Genomic DNA, 22,881 nt, shown 5'->3' with positions numbered 1-22,881 from the left:
TAAAAAGTTATTCGAATTTAACACTTCCTTTATTTAAATCAACTATTATTTTTCCATGTTCACCTAATTGTTGATATTGTGTGTAAAGTTCATTAATGCTCATTGGTAAATTCACTTGATAAAGCATAACGTTCAACTGTTGACGACTAAAACCACTGAAAATGAAAAGGGTGGACAGGTTTGATTTAATGTTTGTGCTTAATGCTTTAAAGTATTGAACAGCCATAAAGAATGAACACTGAATGTGTCGACATTGAGTTAATAACTGATTAAAATATGATTTCTCATTTGTTATTAGTTTTGATTTCACCGCATCATCTAGAAAAATTAGTGAATGCAAAAATTCTTTATCAAAATTTGAAATAGAAAGTGTTTCAAATAATTCATCCCGTTGTTTATCAATAATTTTATCCTCTAATCCTTGCTTCTTGATTGTATTATATAATTCTTTATACATTAAAAAGTTTTTTAAATAATCTTCTGCTTCTTCTTGTGATAAATAAATAATTGGAATTTTGATTAAATGTTTTAAAGATTCAAATGTATCATCTGAAGGTGAACCTGAACGGTTGATATAAATTAACACATGTGAATGGGGGGAAGTGTTAGCAATAATGATAATTTGTTTTAATATCGTTAATGTTTTACCTTTATTTTGTTTACCAATTGCTGCAGTGATTGAATTTAAATAACATTCAGAATATGGAATTTTCATTAATTTTTCCTTAGATAGAGCATTTCTATTATCACTCAATGCTTCATTAATCATATCATCTACGTATGTATTATATACTCCCGCTAATTCTTCAGAATTTAAATCCATTTAATCAAAAATAAATTTATAATTTTAAACATTTCTATTCATCAATATTTCATCATATGAACTTCTATACTGTGGTGGTGTACCTGTTGGATGATATTTCAAACCTTCATCCGGTGTCCATGTCCAATACGTAGTCCTAGTAAACCAAACCTGAGGAGGATTTGTCACCTTTGAACAGTAAGTGTCATTTTCACCCTGAATGATTGGATAAGCTTTCACTTGTACTGTAACTTGTGAGTTGAAAGTTTCTAATCCATCAAAGAATATACCCGCTCCATCACGTTGAACTGGAATAGTGCATAAGAATGAAGTCTGGTCTTTCCATGTTCTAGCTAATGGCATGCCATTATCATCATTCAGTGGTCTAGTTAATGAGTCCTCGTATTCTTCTGTGCATTCATTCACTCCATCTAAATCAGAAGCTTGAAGCATGCGTGTAAAGAATATGTCACCCACTGTGGTCATCGCTTGATCGGGGAAGTTTCTGGAATCTATAGTGACCTGAAGACCTCGAAGCATTGGATTTTCTAAAACCGTTCTTTGCATTGCATTCTTCGGAAATGTTAACACAACATCTGTAACATTATGAAGAGCGTATGAGAAATCAGAACTGATACCTTCAGGAGTGATGCAACCTCCATTTAGTGAACGAACGTCAATATGTTGAGCTGGAATCATGAATGGATCTTCCTTACTGAATAAACGTGGTATTGCTTTAACTGATTCTTCAATTAAACCGTATCCTGGTGTAATGCATTTATCCTCTAAAACTTCCATCTTTGTGCATGAAATAATAACGTCTTCAACTGTTGCGTCAGCAGATGTAGCGGCTAAGCTTGTAATTAATTTGGCAGGAAGTCCGATTTGTTGGAATTTGCGATCATATTTATAAACATGATTCATAATCTTTTCATAATTTTCATCAGTTATCTTTTCATAAACGTAATTTTGTAAATCAGCAACTCTTAACGGGTCAACCTGACAAAATACTAAAGTATCCCTGAAAACATAATATTTAAGAATGATTTCACCAAATGATTTAGGATAATCATCGAACGCCTGAAATGCTAACAAATCATTTACCGGAATAATCATATCAAAAGTGACATCAACTTCTTCATTTGCTTTCTTGAAAACTTCTGAAGGGTCAATATATTTACCACATACTGAGTTATCATATTTTTGAACATTATTATATAACGAATGAACAAACTTTTTAACTTTCCTTTCTGATTTTGGTTTATATGTTGCAAATGCGAAAGATTCACGGGCGCAATCCATCTGAAGATAACATCACCTCTTTCAGTTTCTACTTCTAATTGTTTAAAGCTTTGATTTGATGATTTGTAACCAACGAATAAACGCATGCATTTAAAAGCGGCATCACATGTGAAAGCTTTATTTGAAACTAGAGTTGCTTTAACTTTGCGTTTAATATATGTGTCACCTAATTGGTTCACATCATGAGCCGGATTTGTAATTCTTAAATGAGTTTGTTTATCATCAAAATATGGAGTATCAGAGTCATAGCATGAACTTTCAAGTTCTCTATAATATCTTCTACCGTCATTCTTTGCGAATATTTCATTTATCTTTTCGAATGAATGAAATACATTTCCATTAATCGGTTTAGTGTTTGGCACCAAATAGTTAGTCGTCATTTATTAATAAATAAAAAATCAAAATTAAAAGATGAAAATGAATTTTTAATTTTAATGAAATAATCAACTATGGCTGCAGGATTCTTTAAAAAGTTATGGGATAAAGTAAAAAGAGGAGCGCATAAAGTTTGGGAAACAATGAAGAAAGGAGCAAATTGGATATTTAAGAATAAAGAAGCAATTAGTGACGTTGCTGAATCAATAACACCAAAAGCCGCCCCAATAAGAGAAATATTAAATAAAGGAGAAAAAGTTTATCAAAGACTACAACCGATACTAAGATAAAAATAATATTTATTTATTTTTCCACTATCTTCCTCCTATTTTATTAAGTATTCCTTCAGCTATTCCACCAATTGCGTTACCTGCTTGTGCTCCCATCGCCGGATTACCTGCTTTAGTACCTAATACTCCACCTATGATAGTTCCTGCCGTTTTCGCTACTGGTGCCAAAAAGTTTGCAACAGGTTTAATAATCTTTTGATGAACCCAACCCGCAGCTTTCTTAATTCCTTCCCATAACTTTTTAAAGAATCCTGCCGCCATTTTTGATTTAATATTAATTAAAAAATAGATTTCGTCACTTATATTTTAATTTTTATTTAATGATAAATGAAGCCAATTTTAAAAATAAATGAAACAGAGGAGGAAGAAATTAATGAAAGTAAAGATGTTCCACAAAAAATAAACGTTGTTAAACCAATTACTGAAATAAAAAATTTTTCATCTGTTGAAGAATTTAATGACTATTATGCTAATAATAAAAAATTGTTTGAAGAATTGACAACATGTAAATTGAATAAAATGTTTAAAGTTGATGGATTCAAAATTTCAAAAATAAAGGGGGTGGTTAGTTTGAAATCTATTCCTCAATCAAGAATCACCTCATTAATGAAAATAGATGATTTAACAAAAAGAATAAAAATTATTGAAGAAAGAATAAATCAAATAATTGGTATCATAAATCATGACTCGTTGATCCCGGGTCCTTAAAGCCCAAGGCACAATGTGCCCAGTCCTTAAAGTCCATCACTGAGTTCAAGGTTATATTCATCAAATATTTCATCATTCAATGCAACTTCTGCTAGTTTATTTATTTTTTCAATACGATCATTTGAAAGTCTATCGTTTAATTTTTTCTGAAGTTTTTCTTCTAGTTCTGAAATTTATTTGGATGATATGTAAATTCATAAAATTCTTTTTCCTCAGTTTTGATCATTAATTTACAAAGAACTTTTGTGGTTGGAATTCGTTTGAACCATTTATTAGTTATATTCGTTATATATTCAATATCTGGAATTAATTCCCAAATTTTTGCATTTTCAATTAATTTATTATCAAATGCAAAAGCAATGGGTTTAATATTATGTTTACCTTTATAATATAAACTTTCTACATAATCATCGAAATAAACATCTACTTGTTTAACATTTTCAAGAATTGGTGAAAGAGCATCCATTAATTGATTGACGGTTACGAATCTTGATCCACTCATTTTCTTACGAATTAAAAAAATAAATTATTCATAAATGTCAGAAGAAAATATTTAAATAAATTATTTAAATTTTTTACTCTATTCAAGAATTTTATTTTTGATATAACTCATTGAAATAAAAATTTAATATAAAATTGACACCATATTTGGAATCTATGCAAAAATATATTCTTTTTATTAATGGTAATATAGGAATTGTAGGAATAAAAACTTTTTATAAATTATTCATAAATTTTTAAAATCTGCTATTCAGAAGTATGTTCAAAAATCATTCAATTATGTGAGAATTCTTACGATTACAAAAAAAGTCACACAACCCATATACATATACTACTAATGTGTTAATTTTTAATGTGTTTAGTATATAAATATTTATTACTAATTTATTTAATAATGTCGCGCTTTCTTACGAATTCATGACTTAAAAAACGTAAGAAAAAATTTTTATATCATTTATATATAGAAGATGTGAAAATATACCTTCGTCTATATATAGATGCAACAAAAAAAGTCACACAACCCTTCCTATCCTACTACTTTCCTTGCTCTATTGCTGGAAAAGTTATTGTAAAAAATTTTGAACAATTTTAAAATGGATTTTGAGAGCTATGATCTAGAGAATAACAGCAAACCAGCCTTTGAAGAATATTTAACAAAAGATGAACTAATGGAAAAATACTGTGCCTATAAGGAAGGCTGCGTTAATAACAATGATCCTATTCAAAATTCATGGATTTTTGATTTTAAAGAAAAGGAAATAAATGACCTGAGTTGCAGAAGATATATAAGACAATGCCTTTTTACAGATAATACATCACCATTCACGTTGAGTTTGGAATCTAAATCTCCAGCTAAACCTACTTTTCAACGAATTAAATTCCAATGGAATTTTCACGGTCAATCAGAACAATCAAGAAAATCAGTACTTGTGCGCTTGATTTCAAATTTAAATCCTGATGACCAAATTGTTTATGAATATACATTTGATTCCAAAGACGATGAATTATACACCAAACCATTACTTAAAATAGCTGGTGAAACAATGCATCAAATGGGATTAGAAGATTATTTCAAAGCAAAATACGATAATTCAGGCAAACTCCAAGGATTCTTTATCTGTATTAACGTTAGCCCGGATCAAGTCAAGTAATTTTTACATCAAATTCTTCAAAAACTTTTTTTTAAACCAGGCTTAGGTTTTTATTGCTTCATTGCATCAACCTAGCTAATTTAGTTCTATGCATGTAAAATGTCTCCACAAATTAGTCACAGAATTACATTCAAGATTTCGTTATATTGACAAATGCATTTTAGAGCGTTATTGATTGAAATTTTCATATAAATGTCGTTACCAAACTATCTCCTATGAACAACTAGTATCTCTCAAATTTCGGGAGGTTATGAATAATGAAAAAAATAATCGTCTTTCGACGAAAAATGAAAATAATCGTCAAAATCACGACGATAGAGGGTGAGATTACCAAATATTGGTTTTTACAAGGAATGAATATATCCTCAGATCAGAACTCGTCTAGGATGAGGTATTTATTAAGTTTGTTCATAGATGTAATTCTTATATAAAATAATAATTATGCGATATATGTGATAGATTGATTATTGTTTGGGATCTTATAAAACTCATTCTACTTGTTATATTTCTATATCATAAAACTCAATAATAAAGTAATATGTCTATTTTTTAAATAAATTTCATCAAGAAGAAGGGTAAATAGAATGTAAGCATCATAACCTTAAACCACCTATGAAAGGTAAATATGCTGGTATGAAAAAAAGGTTGGATAATGAAATCAAAAATATAAATAAAATTTTTATTCATAAAAAGATAAGAAAGTATAAAAAGGATATTTTTCCACATGGTAATGACATATGTCATTGACATAAGTATGTTTTCGACTAAATTTATAATCAAAATTTGTGAAAGTCGAATTTTTTAAAGTAAGTGGTTGTGGAAATGCTTCTATAGTATAATCCGAGTATTAAATTGCTTGAGATTTAGAATAATTTTAAATCAAATATACGATTTGAGAAAAAGCCTTCACATGCGAGTCATGCTTGTATATCTGAGTTTTAAGCATTGTAGTATAACTAATTTCGTTAAAAATTCGATTTTCGAAAATATATTATTTAAATTATCGTAATGGTTGTATTTTAAGTGAAGCATTCGAATTTCATTAAGTTTGTAATTATGTGGCGGATGATTTAGGAGTTGGTATGCTTAAATTAAAAAAAATCGTTTTTAAGTCAGAGATATGTATTACAATCGATTAACTAAGACTGGGTATTGAATATATTTTGCATTGCATTAATATTTAATGCATATATCCCCGTCTTTGGAAATCGATGAATACGTTAGAAACCTGAAACGAGATATAATGGATAAATATGAATAGAATCAGTATTTATTGTTGATATAAAAGCAAAATCTATCAGTGTTATTTGCTATTTTCATAAATGTGTGGTGATTAAAGCTTAATATTTTCTTTTTATCTAAAAATAAGAGAAACAGTGACAAATCGGCATAAAAAGAGAATTCTATGTGTTCCAAAATCAAAATAGCAATGATAATTTTCCAAAATTTTTTCAAAAAATAAAATATGAATTAAAAAATTAACGAAAAATTCTTCAAAATCGAATTTTTGGATTTATTTTGGAAGTTTATATAACGTTAATTAGAATTATTTTTTAATGCTAATATATGTACTACTGAAATTAATTAGAAAATGATTAAATTTAGAAATAAAATTTGATAACAATAGTATTTAAGAGATAACAACTACCCAAACTAATGAGAAATAGATAACTATCTGTATTCTCTAATGAATTAATCAGATATTCGGCACAATTTTAGGAGTATTTCAAATTACTACCAATTTGAATGTCAATTCAGAACAAAATAGTTCTTTTTTATCAAAGTTCTTATTGGATTGATGAAATATACTTTTATATTATCTATATTCGGATAAATTGTTGAAATATTAACTCTATTAGCTTTACAATTCAGCATATATATGGTAAATAGAACCATCACAAGAAAGAAACATGTTTTACATACATTTTATTTGTTCATTTCTCAATATTTAAATTTTCTGATTAAATGTTTTTTTTTCCTATATTTGATGAAACCATTACTTATCATATCATATGTGAATGCTATTAGTAATAATATTTTAATGAATTACTATGAATTTTATTACAAATTTTTAATCTTATGTAGATATGGCAAATAAATATCAAAAAATCATATTACACATCATATAAATGATAAATGCGCCTTTAAAAATAGATATTTTATTCATTTGATCTCAAATTTTTGTATTTCATGGCATTATAACAAATTCACATTGAAATTGATAGTTTCTATTGCTATCAAGAACAAAAAATATAGATTGGCACAAAAAACACGCTGTCTAATTTTGTAACAAATCAATTGGTATTGTTGATACGGTTTCACACAATAACACAGTTATAAACATATTGTTTACATATGAAATTATCTTGCACATTACTTATTTATGTCCAAATATTAGTATATCTTATTAAATCTTTTATTTAATATAACAAAAAAACACAAGATAGTACTTTGGCTACATGAATGAATTATTCATCCAATACTTTAATTGTTCCTAAAGGAACATTGTAAAAAATTTAACTCTATAATTGATTTTGCGGCATTTCAAGCTCTATCGTCGTGATTTTGACGATTATTTTCATTTTTCGTCGAAAGACGATTATTTTTTTTCATTATTCATAACCACCCCTCAAATTTCTAAGGTTTTTTATGTTGAATAAAAAAAATTGGTCAAATTTTTATTGATTACCTATGCTGAGTTTTAATCTGTTATAAATTCAATTCTGATAAAAACGATTAAATATAAAAAGCGATCGGAAAATAATTTAATTTTTAAATTACAAATCTATCATATAAAATATATGATCTGAATAAAACGAAATGTAAACTATACAATTTTACAACGGTTATTTCGAAACGAAATCGATTTGCAAAATAAACGAAAACTGTACTTTCACGCAAAAATCTCAAATTTCAACTCAAATTAATGACTTTGAGGGTAATTTTTCAATTTCTTTTGGCAATAATCAAGTGAAATTGGTATTGAACTGTTAGTCAGGGTGAATTTTTGATATATTTTTAAATCATCGCATAATAAATCTAAATTTTTATACATAACTTTACAAAAGTTGATAAATCTCTCAATGTCCGAAGATTCCTCTTCGTCGAACAGTGATCATCATCATAAGCACAGCAGGAGGGTCAAACAACGCGTTATTAAATATAGACTTCGTTCTTATACAGAAGGAAACCAACCGAAAGCATCATCTCAATCAACAATCGAAAAATACCTGAATGACGTTAATGACGCTTCGGACGGCGCTGCACAAGGAATGGCCAATGCAAATCGCACACTTTTAACATTATATGATATGCTTGAGCTCGATCAAGAAACTCGAGAATTCTGCAAGAAGCTGAATTTCCTTACGTTCCCCAACGAAGCCGAATGGAAACCTTTGCCTGAAAGCCCAGACTTCCCATCCGCTGCTTCTCTCTCTCAACTTCTTCTTTGTTTGACTGATCCAATTAAACAACCTAAGGGATTCCAGGTTGATTTCATTATTACCATTCCAACATTTACCACCCCCAATATTGTGCTCGGTGCCTTGTTTACTAGATTCTTCGCGGACGTTAGTCAGCAAGGTTGCAACATTAAAGATGATAAACTCAACACAATCCGCACAATTATCATCAACATCATCAAAGCTACATGGATTAGATATGCCGCTTACCAACTCGAGAATCCAAAAATATTCAAGGCCATTGAGTTCTTTGCAGAAGCAATTATGACTTCTGTTAATCCATCTCTTGCTATGGTTCTTAAAAGTGCCATCAAAACTCTTGAAGGAAAGAGTGATAAGGTTGATACTCAAAAAGTCGAGTACGACTTTGTTTTGAGCAGTCTCCCAGAGAATGAGTGGACTCTGATGAATATCCCAGAGATTGAACTTGCCAGACAGCTTAACTACTTCTTTATGATGCAATTTAGACAAATTCAATCCACAGACATTCTCGCGACAGCTTGGGGCTCTAAGAAGGAGCATAACTCGGAGAAGTTCGAATTAATGATTAACTACTTCAACGACTTTTCTTGCTTCGTTTCTAGATCAATTATTAACGCCAGCCCAGATCCACACGAGAGAGCTCGCGTCATTAAGCGTTGGGTCGACATCGCTTACATATGCCTTAACCCGGAGCAACAGGATTCAGCTCCTTACAATAAATTCGTAAATTACCACGCCGTCTTCGCAATTATGTACGGCGTCACTCACCCATCAATCAATCGTCTTACAGAAACACAGAAGTTCGCTACAAGGACTAACAAGGTTCGCAACGCTCATATCCAGGAAATGAACGAACTCATTAACCAAGTTGGCAATTTCAAGGTCTACAAAGAGAAACTCGCTAATACTGCAAGATGCCTTCCTTTCGTTGGCGTTCTTCAGAAAGAACTCGTATATATCACTGAAATGTTCCCGAATACAATTGATGGACTCATCAACTTCAAGAAGTGCACAGAAATCGTCAAGTTCATTAGACTTGTCGAGTCTTACCAAGAATCACCAAACATTATCCCGCATAAACGCATACAAGACCTTATCCAGGGAATCCCGAAGGATATCGGCATTATTGCCCTTATCCAGGAATCCCAGAAGGCAGAACCTTCAAAGAAATAAATATAATACAACCAAAAAATCAAAAACTTTATTATGTCTGGAAATTTCGTAAACTATTAGCTTTTAATACAATTACTTTTTATTTTATTTTATGGAATTCAAAGAAATTGAAAATCTTTAACTTTATTCTCAAGGTTTTGAGTCACCATAACTTTAGACCACAGATTATTAAGAGAATCCTATCTAAAAGTAAGAATTTAATGACATAATTCACAATAAATAATTATATGATTATAATTTTTCTTTTAATTCTCTTTAATATTGTGCTTGAATTAATTGATTCCTACCAACATCCCATATAACACATAACTGAAAAGCTCAATATTGTTAATTTAGCAAAATTTGTTAGAGAAACAAATTTGAATGAACTTCTTTGAGATGGAAACGATACTAGATATCAGCTTATGTGATGTATGTTTTATACTAAAGATCTTATCATCTTCAATCCAAGATGAATCGATTTTTTTTTTCTGTCAGAGGAAAAAAAAACCACGAACTTGGATTTTATATTTGATGGAACTTCCTGTTATTGATCATATTGACTATTCTGATACAACCATTGCCTCTAAAATGCTCACAATTGTTACTCAATACTGGAATAACTTTCAAGTTCCTCTTGATATTTCAATATTTGATAAATTATCGAATAACCATGATCCAGAGATGTTTTCAATAATAAACAGAATGTTGCAGCTTCTTGGTATTATCATAAAACCAAATGTATATTGTTTTTCACAATTTCAATCTGAAATTATGTTATTAGATTATTTTATGAACAATTTCTCTTATGTTTATACATTTGACAACTATAAGATCAATGCTTTTAAGTGTAATGACAAAAATAAGGAAAGTATTTTTTTGGTATCCAAACAAACATATATTCCTTTAGGAAACTCAAACCACGTAATGATCACTCAACAATTGAAAGAGTTCATTCATTCAGATATCCCAAAATCAATAAAATTAATTTCATTCGATATTGATAGAGAAAAAGTTGTTCCAAACTATGAGTATTCATTAGATATAATTCGAAAATTTACTGACACAAGTTCAAAACTATTTAAAATACAGAAAAACATTGAATATACTTCAGATCAAACGAAAAAACCAACAATTTATCTTGAAGACAAAAATGCAAACGAAATCATCTTAAAGTTAGTTATTCCACAGTTCTCTTTTGATAATTTTTTCAGTTGTAAGATCATTGAATATTTTCTTGATCTTTTTCCATCAGGACCAATATCATTTAAAGATACAAGTCAAGCTGAGGCAAAGAAATCACAAATTTCAGTTAAAACAGAAATAATTCAAAATTCAAATTTATATTTTTCTGATTTATTCAGTTTTTATGATTTTATAGAGCGTAATACATATATTGATCCAAGATTTAATATCAATTTCTCAGAATATGGAATATTATTCAACACAACTCAAATTCCTTTGAAAATCATTGGATATTTCTATAATATCTGGAAGAAAGAAGTCAAAGACAAAAACAAAATGACAAGTATCTTATTTGAACAACATAAAACAGGAGATTTCATTAAAACAATGATAATAAATGAACAAAACTCAAACAATGAAATAAACGCAATGATTTCAAAATGGTTTGATATAGTTGGATCTGAAAATGAATGTTACTACAATTATATTCAATTTATTGACAAAATTGAAAAATCCGACATTGCATTCAAAACAAAATTGGAAGAAAAGTACATAAAAATGGCAGATAAACTCAAAGATGACGATTTTATCTGTGAACTCTTTGCAAGAAGATACAATTTTCTGACAAATAAAAATTCAATTCATAATTCAATATCTATTCAATCAATTATGCTTTTACCTAACTATACAATAGAAATAACTCTCAAACAACCAGAAAAATCCATTAAAAATCGAAAATATTTTCCACAAATCAGAAATGAGTTGGTAAATTTACAAATTGGTCACAAGAAACATATAGATTACTTGCCGCAAATGAATTTCAGAGGTTTTTCTGTTTATAAAGCAAACGACGGATATTTAGTTGTTTCTCAAATGGATGATGACTCAAGTTATGACTACAATGATACAGAATTGAACTCCAGAGTCATTACAATGTTCGTTCGATCTAATGTTGACGAAATATTACCTCCAAGAATGAATTTTGGAAGACAAAATTTGACAGTTTTTGCCAAATCAAAATTTCAAAACGAAATTACTGATTATTCATTCGAATTTGATGGGAAAGACAATGTTATTTTTCTGATAATGAATGATCATAAAGTGAAGAGCTACTTGTTGTACTCAAACTATTTGATAAATCTTGGAAATACTTCAATAAAAATGGAAAACAAAAAAATTGAAAAATCAAATGAAAAATTTATAAATTTCCATGAACTAATAGACAGAATAACAAGATTATCAAAGTTCAGAAACTATGCAGCTGAACACAATAACGAGTTACTGAAGAATCATGAAATAACTAAACTATTTTTGAAAAATGATGAAATTGATTTTGAAAATTTACAAAAAGTGACAGATTTACAAAATCAGTCAAATTTACAAGATTTTTTAGAGAAAATAGATGAAAAAACAACTCATCAAAATCAATGTGCATTGAAAGGAGAAAAGATATTCTATGAATTATTTAATGGAACTCAATTTTGGTTCAATTTGGAAGATTTTATTTTCCAAGACATTCCTTACGAACAGTTCATTTTTGATGTCAAGAAAAAGTTTCCGAAAATGATTTTGACAAGATATTTTTGTGAAGAAAAGTCGTCTCCTGTCACTTTTGTTGATTTACAAGGCAAGAGAATTGAAATTGAAGGATTTAAAACAATAGATAAATTGGAATCATCAGTATCTATATCATGCAAACAAGAGGAATTAGATAAAATTGGAAACATCGAAAATAAGATTTTGATGAGGATTTCTGTGCAAAATTCGAACTCAAAACGTGTTGTTTCTTATTCTATATTTTCTGCTTTGGCTTCTGCTCCTATTGTTGTGTTTGATTTCTTCGATTCAAATATGTTTTTGGAAGGTTTTGAGGAATTTGTCAAAAAATTCAACGATTATTGTAAAGTATTGAATATTTATCAAAATTTTACAAATAAAATTAAAGAATGGAGGCAATCACCACCACATATCTTCTTCAGAGGCGAAATAATGAATAAGAGATTCTTTATTAGCAAATTGAAACATATTGCAAAAGATAATGAATTGATTCTTTATTTAATTTCTCATTGCCACTTTTTGGAAAAGAATTCACAGTTAACTTACAAAGATTTCCCTGTATCCTATACACCAACAAAGTATGCAATCAAATCAATGATAGATTCTGGATCTTCTTATGCTTGTTTGAATCATTTTAATATCTAAATAAACAATTGTTCTGTATATTTTTTTTTAATTAACGATAATCGAGTATATTGTTATTAATAAATCTAGTTTGGATAAGGACATCTACTTGAGTAAATGAAATTTTTATGGAGGTAGAATGTTTGGATAATGTAGAATGTTTATGTTTATGGAGGTAGAATGCAAGAACTTATAAATTTACACCTCTCAATTTTTTGGGCAATTTAAGCGTTTATATCTCATCATCAAAAGAGCCCATTAGGAAATTTCAATTGTAGAATGCATTTATATGGACTAATATATATTGCATATAGTTCAAATGCATGATAATCAATTATTTGATCCAAAAAAATGTTGTAAATGGAGCTCTCTGTCGAATATCGTTCTTTAAAATAGAAATTCCATGTATGAACCAATTTCGCGTTAGACTATCTATTTGCAAATAACCCAAGAATAAAAAATTTCTAAAATGTTTAATTAATAAACGGCTAAAATTGAAATCATCGAAATGAAAGTGAAAACTCCAACAAGATTATTTGCACGTCCTGGGGAAAAGTCACCAGTAGTGAAGCCACAAGAAGTAAAACGTCGTACTATCAAAATGGCTTACATCCCATTGAGTTCTGTCCATATTGATATTTCAAATTCAACAGTAAAAGACTTTACACTCTTAGAACGTTTTAGTAAACTTGCAAGCATTGATGCTAGAAATACATTAATTCAAAATGTTCAATCAGCGCCTCTTCATCCTAACCTCGAATATATTTCTTTAGATGATTCACCAATTACAAAACTTCCTTATTACAGATTAATGCTTTTATGCACTATTGGAACAAATATTAAAAGTATTGATGCCGAATCTGTTTCAAATGAAGAGAGAAAACAAGGAGAAAAATATTTACCTTTGATACAAAAGTATTTATACGATGGCTATACAATTAAATCATTAGATCCACTAGTTCTCACCAGAGGTGAAACAGAAATAGAAATCGATCCAGAAAATGGCGAAAAGTCAGATATTTCAACAATTAAAGTTGAACAAACAACAGCAATTATTACTGAATTTGCTAAGCAAGTTAATGAAGTCAAGTCCGAGATGGGATTGGACAATAAAACAGTTGTTGTTGACGAAATCATGACATCTCCGAAGAAAATTGATTATGCACCTTATCTTTCTCCATCCAAATTCAATCAACCAGAAGTTCCCCAAGAGATGAGCCCATTTGAAAAGGCTTTTACAAGACATCTTTCTCCAAAAGATTATCTTAAGGCAAATGATCTCTACAACTCTCCACAGAAGCGTCGCGAGACTCACATGGAAATTACTACGATGATGGAAAGCCGTTTGGCCGAAAACAGCGATCTTGATTTATTATCTACACCAAAACAAGGACAAAACTACGATGAGGCATCAGAACTCGACACTACAGAAATAACACCAGCAGTTGCAGAGGCAGCAGAGCTCATTGACACTAATAAATCTGTTGCCGAAATTTTTAAAGCGGCATCTTTCCTCGCCAGCCCACAGAAAGCCATCGAAGCAGCCAGAAAGAGCACCAAAGCTAAGTCCAAGATCCCACTCCGCGTTACAAGTCCAGTCAAGTCAAATTACGAAGAATTCCACATGATTGCACCACTTTCTCCAGTTCTGAAGTCGATTGTGATGGAGGAAGAAGGTGTCGACATCGAAGAGAAGGAAAGACAGTTCCGCCGTGAACTTCACTTCTTCCCTTCACCAAAGAAACCAAAGAATGACGATCCAATTCTTCGTGACGACCTCTCAGACTTAGAAGAGAAACAGAACGAAGAAGAAGAGGAAAAGAATGAAGAAAAGAAAGAAGAAACAGTTGAAAAATCTCCAGAGGAAGAAGAGGAGAAGAAAGAAGAAGAAACAATTGAGAATCAAGCTAAAAATGAAGAAAAGAAAGAAGAAACAGTAGAAAGTGATGAAAAGAATCAAGAGATTCTTGAGAATTCTGCAGAAGAAGAGGAAGAAAAGAAAGAAGAAACAGTTGAGAAACAAATTGAAAATGATAAAGATGAGGAAAAGAAAGAAGAAGTAGGTGAAAAACATGCAGAAGAAGAGGAAATCAAAGAAAAGGTTGAAGAAATTAAAGAAGAAAATAATAAAGCTGAGGAAAAGAAAGAAGAAACAGATGAGAAACAAAATGAAGAAGAAGTTAAAGAAGATATGACCGAGAAGTCTACAGAAGAAGAGGAAGAAATTAAAGAAGAGCAAGTAGATAAGAAAGAAGAAACAGTAGAAAATGAGGAAAAGAAAGAAGAGGAAGTAGTGAAGAAACAAGCTGAAAATGAGGAAGTTAAAGATAATGAAAAGAATGAGGAAGAAGTAGAGAAGTCTGCAGAAGAAGAAAAGAAAGAAGAAGAAACAGTTGAGAAACAAACAGAAAATGAAGAAGAAGTTAAAAATGAGGAAAAGAAAGAAGAACCAGTAGAGAATCCTGAAGAAGAAGAGGAGAAGAAGGAAGAAAAACCAACTGAAAATGAAGAAAAGAAAGAAGATATTAAAGAGGAAGAACATCAAGAAATTACTGGAGAAAAACCAGTCGAAGAAGAAAAGAAAGAAGAAACCATAGAGGAAAAACCAGTCGAAGAAGAAAAGACTACTGATACAGCAGTAGTTCCTACAGAAGAAAAGGAAGAAGATGCTCAAACTACAGAAACATCTGCAGAAAAATCAAATGAAGATGCAGAGGAAGGAACAACAGCTCCAAAACAAGAAGAGGAATTGAAAGAACAAGTTGAAGCTGAAGAAGAAACTCCAAAACAAGAAGAAACAATTGAAGCAACAGAAGAAGAAAAGAAAGAAGTTTTAGAAGAAGAAAAACCAAAAGAAGAAGAAATAAAAGAAGAAACAATTGCGGAGACACCTAAAGAAGAAAATCAAGAAACAGAAAACGCTCCACAAGAAGAAGAAATAAAGTCAGAAGCTGACGAATGATTTTTTTTATTTTGTTTATTGAAATTTGTTGAATAAAAAAAATGAACAAAATTTTGTTTGATTAAAAATTTACTAAATGGAATTTCCAAAATAAATAATAAATGTTTATTTTTTATTTTACTTGAATGTTATCTTGTTTGTTGATATTGAACGAGTTCATCTCCATAACTACATTGTCGTTGCATTTTTCGAGAACAATACCGTAGCCATTGTTTCCACTGATGTTGCACTTCTTTACAGATCCAGATGAATTGATCAATCTCATTCCATCCTTGTTCTCAATTATCTCAGCTTCCATGACATTAACAATGCAACTAGTGCTAGCAATTCCTTGTGTGCAGTTGCAGATTTTAGTGCCATCGATGTTCAACCTCGAGTTCTTTGAGATATTGAATCCGCACTGAGATTTAGTGACCAAACCTCCAGTGCAGTTAATTGTTGCATCATAAGTTGCCAAGACATTACCTGGTCCTTGTGTACTGCTGAACGTGCAGCCGTTCAATGTTGCGAAAGAACCCTTTTGAACAGTCAAACATGCGTGACTAAATTTCATAGCCTGTGTCTGAACCATGCTGATTCTTGCTCCTTCTTGAACGACCAAACCATCAGTTGCGTCTTGTACAACGCAGTGTTTCATGTCGACATTCGCTTGTTGCGACGAGATGACTATATTTGTCTCTGATTTCTTGAAATTGCACAATGTCATTGTGATATTTCCGCCATCGATTTGCATGTTGTATTTAGAGTTATCTGAGAATGTCGTAGAAACTAATGTGCAATCACTATTCAACGCCAAACCATGAGATTCATTACCATTAACAAGGCAATTAACAAATGTTGCGTTGCAATGATTAATGATGGTAATTCCATTTTTCCTGTTCTCAGAGAAGACGCAGAACTCGAATGTTGGATTGCAATTCTTCTCAACAAATACACCATTTTCTGCATTGTTTCTGAATTGACAATCAACAGCTTTCGGTGATGAATTATCAAGTTCCATTGCGCAGTTTGCAGATCCAGTGACTTCGATATCTTCCAACAATAAATCGTTCGCGAAACTCATCATTATGGATGATCCACTGCAGGCAGAGAATGATGAGTGTTTTATGAATCCTTCTGCTTTAATTAAAGCGAGCATTGGACCTCCTGATTTAGTGAATCTGCTTGTATAACACTTGATCTTTCCATTCTGTATTCTGATACTAGTTTTACTGATCGAAGTGAACAAACAGTTAATAAATGTAGACTCTCCATGATCAACAATAACTGCATTTCCTTCTATTGCTGTGAAATTGCTGCCTCTGAGGTAACAATATCCATTTGCAACAATAGAAAATTGAGATGTACCTGTGAAAGTGTCATCGTTTGAGTAGAATCTCGCTTTTGTTTTGATACCAATCATTTGATTTGCTGCAGATGTTCCTGTGAATTTGTTCTTGAAAGAAATCAAACGAGAATTGAGCTCCATAAGAATTGCAACTCTGCCCATAAATTCACAGCCAGCAATTGTTGCACGCGATGATTGTCTCATGTATAATCCTGCTTTACCACAGTAAGTGATTTTTGTATCTGCAATGTAAATATCGGATTTGTTTGTCACCAAATCTATACCGATATCTTTCACGTCTTGTATATTGCATTTAATAATAGATGCAATTGCTTGTTTGGAGAGATTGATACCTTGGCCAACCTTCCTTATATTGCAGTTCTCAGCGTGAAGACGTGTTTGCTCTGAAGCGTAAATTGCAGGTCCTGACATATTGTGAATTTCTGAGGAATAAATTGATAAACAACTTGTTCTCATCATATTTATTCCGAATCCTGCATCAGAGAACTGGCAATGATCAATTGTTGCATATGATTTTCCATTGAAACTCAATGCAGCGTTTGTTCCGCCAATGAAAGCACATGATTTAGCAATGAACGCGCAGTTCTGAACCATTGATTCTTTTCCTGATGGCTGGTTAACGAACTTAATTCCTTCAATGAACACTTCAGGTGCAGAGACATTCAAACAGATGTCTCCTGTTGAGTAGAACTCAACACCGGCACCTCTTATGAACAATGATTTCCTGATGAATAAACTCTCGTTGTATCTTCCTGCAGGAATTTCGATGATGGAAAGAGGAGGCTGCTGGTCGATGAATGATTGTATTGAGCCCATGTTCGGAGAGTATCTTGCACCTCTTACTGGTGTGTGAGGAGTGATTGGAGGCAAGTTGATGACATTCGCAACAAAAGGATGATAAAAAGGTGGTGGTTCATTATCATATGATGTGATTTGGCCGGGAATTGCACAGACTTGTCCTGCAGCTGCTGATAAAACATTTGCACGGACAACAGGACCTGTGAATCCAAAGATCATTGTTTCATCGGGAGGAGGCATCAACTCGATCTTGTTCGTTTGATTCATCGGTGAATAAGGACTGACATATAGTTCTGTCTTAGGAATTTCGATTCCTTCTGGTCCGGAAACTTGTTCTAAAGTGAAATTCCTTGGTACATAGTTCATTTGGCTCATTCCGATTGTTGGAGGCTGTAATATAGTATTTGTTATTCCAGTGAAACTGGAAATGACTGACTCGAAATCATCATTCTTCGCGTTCTTCGAATTCGGCTGATTATTAAACACTTTTCCTGATGACATGATCGATGTTTCCTTTCTTGGATACTGCTGCAAAATAGGAGCAATAGGAACAGATTGATCTGGATTGACTTGTAATGGTAATGGACCATTAAATGTTGATGTATAATTTGCAATTCCTACTGATTGTAAATTAGTCAAATCTTCATGTTCTTGTTCTTGCATTTCTTCATCACTACTTGAACTGCTTTGTTTGGATGTGTTAACAATTTGTGATTCACTTTGTCTTGGTCTATTTTCTACAGGCATCATATTTAGACCTGCGAAAGGAGGAAGTGAATCTTTCCTTGATGGATCTCTTTGTGAATTGTTCATGTTAGAACTCGTGTTCTTTGGAAGAGCTGCGAAAGGAGAGTTGAAGCGGCTGTCGGCTGTAGGTGTAACAGGAGCAGATCCAGGCATAGGAGGTAAAGAAGGAAGGTTTTGGCCGGACCTGGAATCATATGCAAAAGGAGGGGGTGTTGGCTTTGGAGGAGGTCCCAGATCTAATGGTGCAGTGTTACGAGCAATGCCTGATGCAAATGGTGGTAATGATGGTCGTGTATTTCCTTCGCCAGAGGCAAATGGTTGTTTTGCAGAGGGAGAAATTGTTGCTGAGGGTCTACCTGAAGAGAAAGGTGGGGGATTAGGTTTAGATGATGAATCAGATGTTGGAGATGGAAGAGGAGCCATTCCGCCGGCAGAAAATGGAGGAATTGGTTTCGATATGTTATCTTGACTAGTTGGAGGTGGCATTGGAGGTAATCCACCACTTGGGAATGGCGGCTGTACTGGTTTGGATGGTAATTCTTGTGATGGAGGAGGTGGCATCGGTGGTAATCCGCCACTTGGGAAAGGAGGGGGATTTGGCTTAAACATTGAGTTGGGTTGACCATAATCGTTGGATTGTGGCATGGGTGGTAAGGCTGCAGCGCCAAATGAAGGTATTGGTGGCGTTTGATTTGTATTTTGTTCTTTAGGGGAGAGTTGAGGTGGTAATGGAAAGCCAGGAGGGGTATTCTGGGCTTTTGGAGGTGTAGTTTTCTTTTTATCTGATTCTGAGCTGCTATAATCATAATCATAGTCCGAAGAATCTACTTTTTCTGATTTTTCTGATTTTTCTTTCGAATTTAAAGATTTCGAATCTGTTGCTGGTGGGCTAGGTAATAATGACTGAGATGATGATTGATATAATGCTGATCCAGTTTGTCCTGGAAGAGGAGGTAATAAAAATCCCGATTGTGATGAAGAATTGATCATTGGTAATTGTCCTGAACTTAAGCCAGAGCCTGGACTTGTCGGCGGCATTGTATTTGTTGGTCCTGGAAAAGGTGGCAAATTACCATTCGAACCACCTGATGAAAGGCCAACAAATGGTGGTAGTACCATTCCTGAATCGCCACTCGAAACTTGCTGAAATGGAGGAAGTGTACCACTACTCATATAGTTTGAGCTTGAACTCGCTGTCGCTGAAGGAGGAAGTGGTGGCATACCAGGCATTGGAGGAGGTGGTAGTAAGGTTATTCCTGAATTCAAATTTCCTGTTGGTAATTGCGGTGGAGGGGGAAAACCATTATTATCTGGAGGTAGTGGGAGACCCATAGGTGGAGGTAACCCTGGGAAACCAATATTTCCAGAATTAGTTTGCATCTAAAATTTAAATTGAAGTGAGAAAAAAAAAATTACTTTTTGATTCAAAAATGTAAGATTTTCATATTTTACGATTTGATTTTGCACCAAACAGCATAAGTCCCGAACATATGCAATGTTTCTCTCAAATGAATTCATATATCTTGCGAGTGCATGCGTTTCCCACGTTATATTTTTTATTTTATCCATAATCATACTTATTTATTTGAGTTTAATACAACACCAAATAGTACTATAGGAAAACTCATTATTTTCAAAAGTTGAAAGGTTAATATCAGTAAATTTATGATATTAGATCAATATAGGATAGGAACCCATAATAACAAGTTACATGACTTTGGTTTAGAAACTATTTATTTGTGTGAAATCTAAGAGATACCATCCTGATATGCATACTTTCAAGTGATTTGAGTTAAATTTGATGAATCATGGGATTAAATGAAAGAAACATTATTTCTATCTCACAAACATACGCTCGTATACAGTATATCATTTCAAATAGTTCATGTTTAAAGATTTCTATTTTTTATAATAGATATGAGGTAGTCTTTCGTTGGAAAAATAAATGAAATGTATCCAAAGCACTGCTCGATATTTATTTTGGAAAAATTAAGATTGAAATTAGAGTTATAAGCCTACGTTCATTTTTTGAGGATTTATGCTACAATACATGCATAAAATAATCATAAAATCTTTACATCATTGTTTAGTATTTACTGGTTCATTCGAAACAAGTACGTTTATTATTATTTTTTAGACTAGTCTTTTTTTTCATGCATTCAAAAGATCCCATTACTAAAGCCTGCGAAGAAGGAAATCTCGAACTTTTTAAATCACTATTAGAGCATGAAAGCTATGAAGAAATAAAATCTTTAGATAGTCTACTTAAAATTGCTTCAGAAAATGGTCATGTTGAATTTGTTAATTATCTTATCTGTAATGGGGCTGATAAAGAAGCAAACTCGTATGATGGAACTCCGCTCATTTATGCATCAAGAAACGGCCATCTTGAAGTTGTTGAATATCTCATATCTGTTGGTGCTGATAAAGAAGCAAAGGATAATGGCGGATCTACTCCACTCGCTTGTGCATCAGAAAGCGGTCATCTTGAAGTTGTAAAATATCTTATCTCTGTTGGAGCTGATAAAGAAGCAAAGGATAAAAAACATAGATCTACTCCACTCGTTTTGGCATCAGAAAATGGTCATTTTGAAGTTGTAAAATATCTTATCTCTGTTGGAGCTGATAAAGAAGCGCATGGTTATGATGGATCTACTCCACTCATTTGGGCATCAAGAGCTGGCAATCTCGAAACTGTTAAATATCTTATCTCTGTTGGAGCTAATAAAGAAGCAAAAGATAAAGAAGGAAATTTTCCACTTATTGTGGCATGTCAGTATGATAAATATGAAGTTGTTAAATATCTTATCTCTGTTGGAGCTAATATGGAAGCAATAGATAAGAATGGATGGACGCCACTCATTTGGGTATCAAGAAATGGTCAACTTGAAATTGTTGAATATCTTCTCTCTGTTGGAGCTAATATAAAAGCAAAGGATAAAAATGGTTGGACTTCTCTAATTTATGCATCATGGAATGGAAAACTTGAAGTTGTTAAATATCTTATCTCTGTTGGAGCTGATAAGGAAGCAAAGAATTATGACGGAAAATCTGCCCTCGATGTTGCTTCAGGCTCTGTGAGAAAATATTTATCATCAATTTGATTTATTTGTTCATAATTATAAATGTTTTTTTACATCATAATAAGTAAAACAAACTACATTTTATATCTTTCTTTTTTCGTTTGATGCAACATGCATATTGTATCCTGTCTTCTCATATCGTTTATTGCTTCTGGAAGTTTTTATTTTGTTGGTAGATTCTCATCATTTTTCAGACCTTTGAGTTTTTTTTTTGTAAATCAAATTTTACACGTTAATTTTTGAATGACTGAAATTCTCTTTGTAGGAGCAAAATCATGTGGAAAAACATTGCTTATCAAGAGACTCCAAATTCTTACAGACCAAAGAAGGTTAACTCCATTTGATGAAATTCCATCAACTAACCCAACAGAAGGAATTGATACACAAAATTTCAAGTATCATCGTGATAGCTTCGTTTTCAAAGAGCTTTCTGGTGATAGTATTCAACAGTGGGAATCAAATGCTCGCACAGCAAAGGCAATAGTTTATGTTTTTGATTCTGCTGATTTGACAAAAACAGCTACAAATATAGTTTGGCTAAATGAAGTTCTTCAAAGCCATGTTACAGAAAATAAGCCAATTATGATTGTTTTAAGTAAATGCGATGTACCTGACTGCATTAGATTCAATGTAATTGATGATATTATCGGATTTGACCGTGTTCCAAATCCATCTCGCTTATCCTTCCTAGAAACCAGCTCTGTTGTTGGAGTTGGCTTAAGTGAAATTTTCCACTGGCTTTCAGATCTATCCAAATAAAAATTGTTATGTACTTGTCTTCAATTGTCTTGTAGCATGTTAAAGAATCATTATATTCATTGAAAAATTTCATTTTTTTTTTACTTTCATATTT

General features: G+C 31.9%; 10 protein-coding genes across 10 annotated transcripts, besides 1 other annotated feature; 6 read left to right on the top strand and 4 right to left on the bottom strand.

Moving 5' to 3' along the window:
* Nucleotides 1–1,423: part of a mobile genetic element that runs on past the window's edge.
* On the bottom strand, nt 8–823 carry TVAGG3_0163450 (uncharacterized protein; the record flags this gene model as incomplete). Its single annotated transcript, XM_051225060.1, has 1 exon — nt 8–823. One exon carries the CDS (start codon nt 821–823, stop codon nt 8–10), a length of 816 nt encoding a protein of 271 aa, XP_051110046.1.
* TVAGG3_0163440 (uncharacterized protein) lies at nt 848–1,255 on the bottom strand (the record flags this gene model as incomplete). Its single annotated transcript, XM_051225059.1, has 1 exon — nt 848–1,255. The coding sequence occupies one exon, from the start codon at nt 1,253–1,255 to the stop codon at nt 848–850; it is 408 nt and encodes a 135-aa protein (XP_051110045.1).
* Nucleotides 1,424–2,793: 1,370 nt separating the features above from the next.
* On the bottom strand, nt 2,794–3,030 carry TVAGG3_0163420 (N-acetylmuramoyl-l-alanine amidase family; the record flags this gene model as incomplete). Its single annotated transcript, XM_001318626.1, has 1 exon — nt 2,794–3,030. The coding sequence occupies one exon, from the start codon at nt 3,028–3,030 to the stop codon at nt 2,794–2,796; it is 237 nt and encodes a 78-aa protein (XP_001318661.1).
* A 1,418-nt stretch (nt 3,031–4,448) lies between these two features.
* On the top strand, nt 4,449–5,777 carry TVAGG3_0163410 (uncharacterized protein; the record flags this gene model as incomplete). The annotated part of the gene is made up of 1 exon (XM_001318627.1): nt 4,572–5,129. One exon carries the CDS (start codon nt 4,572–4,574, stop codon nt 5,127–5,129), a length of 558 nt encoding a protein of 185 aa, XP_001318662.1.
* A 2,425-nt stretch (nt 5,778–8,202) lies between these two features.
* Nucleotides 8,203–9,944, top strand: TVAGG3_0163400 (guanyl-nucleotide exchange factor protein; the record flags this gene model as incomplete). The annotated part of the gene is made up of 1 exon (XM_001318628.2): nt 8,213–9,745. One exon carries the CDS (start codon nt 8,213–8,215, stop codon nt 9,743–9,745), a length of 1,533 nt encoding a protein of 510 aa, XP_001318663.1.
* A 252-nt stretch (nt 9,945–10,196) lies between these two features.
* TVAGG3_0163390 (uncharacterized protein) lies at nt 10,197–13,122 on the top strand (the record flags this gene model as incomplete). The annotated part of the gene is made up of 1 exon (XM_001318629.1): nt 10,259–13,111. One exon carries the CDS (start codon nt 10,259–10,261, stop codon nt 13,109–13,111), a length of 2,853 nt encoding a protein of 950 aa, XP_001318664.1.
* A 476-nt stretch (nt 13,123–13,598) lies between these two features.
* TVAGG3_0163380 (ribonuclease inhibitor domain-containing protein) lies at nt 13,599–16,139 on the top strand (the record flags this gene model as incomplete). The annotated part of the gene is made up of 1 exon (XM_051225058.1): nt 13,599–16,052. The coding sequence occupies one exon, from the start codon at nt 13,599–13,601 to the stop codon at nt 16,050–16,052; it is 2,454 nt and encodes an 817-aa protein (XP_051110044.1).
* A 25-nt stretch (nt 16,140–16,164) lies between these two features.
* On the bottom strand, nt 16,165–20,325 carry TVAGG3_0163370 (F-box only protein family; the record flags this gene model as incomplete). The annotated part of the gene is made up of 1 exon (XM_001318630.1): nt 16,165–20,325. One exon carries the CDS (start codon nt 20,323–20,325, stop codon nt 16,165–16,167), a length of 4,161 nt encoding a protein of 1,386 aa, XP_001318665.1.
* Nucleotides 20,326–21,088: 763 nt separating this feature from the next.
* TVAGG3_0163360 (ankyrin repeat, PH and SEC7 domain containing protein SECG-related family) lies at nt 21,089–22,113 on the top strand (the record flags this gene model as incomplete). The annotated part of the gene is made up of 1 exon (XM_001318631.2): nt 21,099–22,049. The coding sequence occupies one exon, from the start codon at nt 21,099–21,101 to the stop codon at nt 22,047–22,049; it is 951 nt and encodes a 316-aa protein (XP_001318666.1).
* Nucleotides 22,114–22,205: 92 nt separating this feature from the next.
* On the top strand, nt 22,206–22,808 carry TVAGG3_0163350 (GTP binding; the record flags this gene model as incomplete). The annotated part of the gene is made up of 1 exon (XM_001318632.1): nt 22,272–22,787. The coding sequence occupies one exon, from the start codon at nt 22,272–22,274 to the stop codon at nt 22,785–22,787; it is 516 nt and encodes a 171-aa protein (XP_001318667.1).
* Between the last annotated feature and the right edge of the window lie 73 nt (nt 22,809–22,881).

The sequence above is a fragment of the Trichomonas vaginalis genome, chromosome IV (assembly GCF_026262505.1).
Source record: "Trichomonas vaginalis G3 chromosome IV, whole genome shotgun sequence".
Taxonomy (NCBI): domain Eukaryota; phylum Parabasalia; order Trichomonadida; family Trichomonadidae; genus Trichomonas; species Trichomonas vaginalis.
Note: the sequence above shows the minus strand (reverse complement) of the source record. Positions and strands in the feature narration are given on the sequence as shown.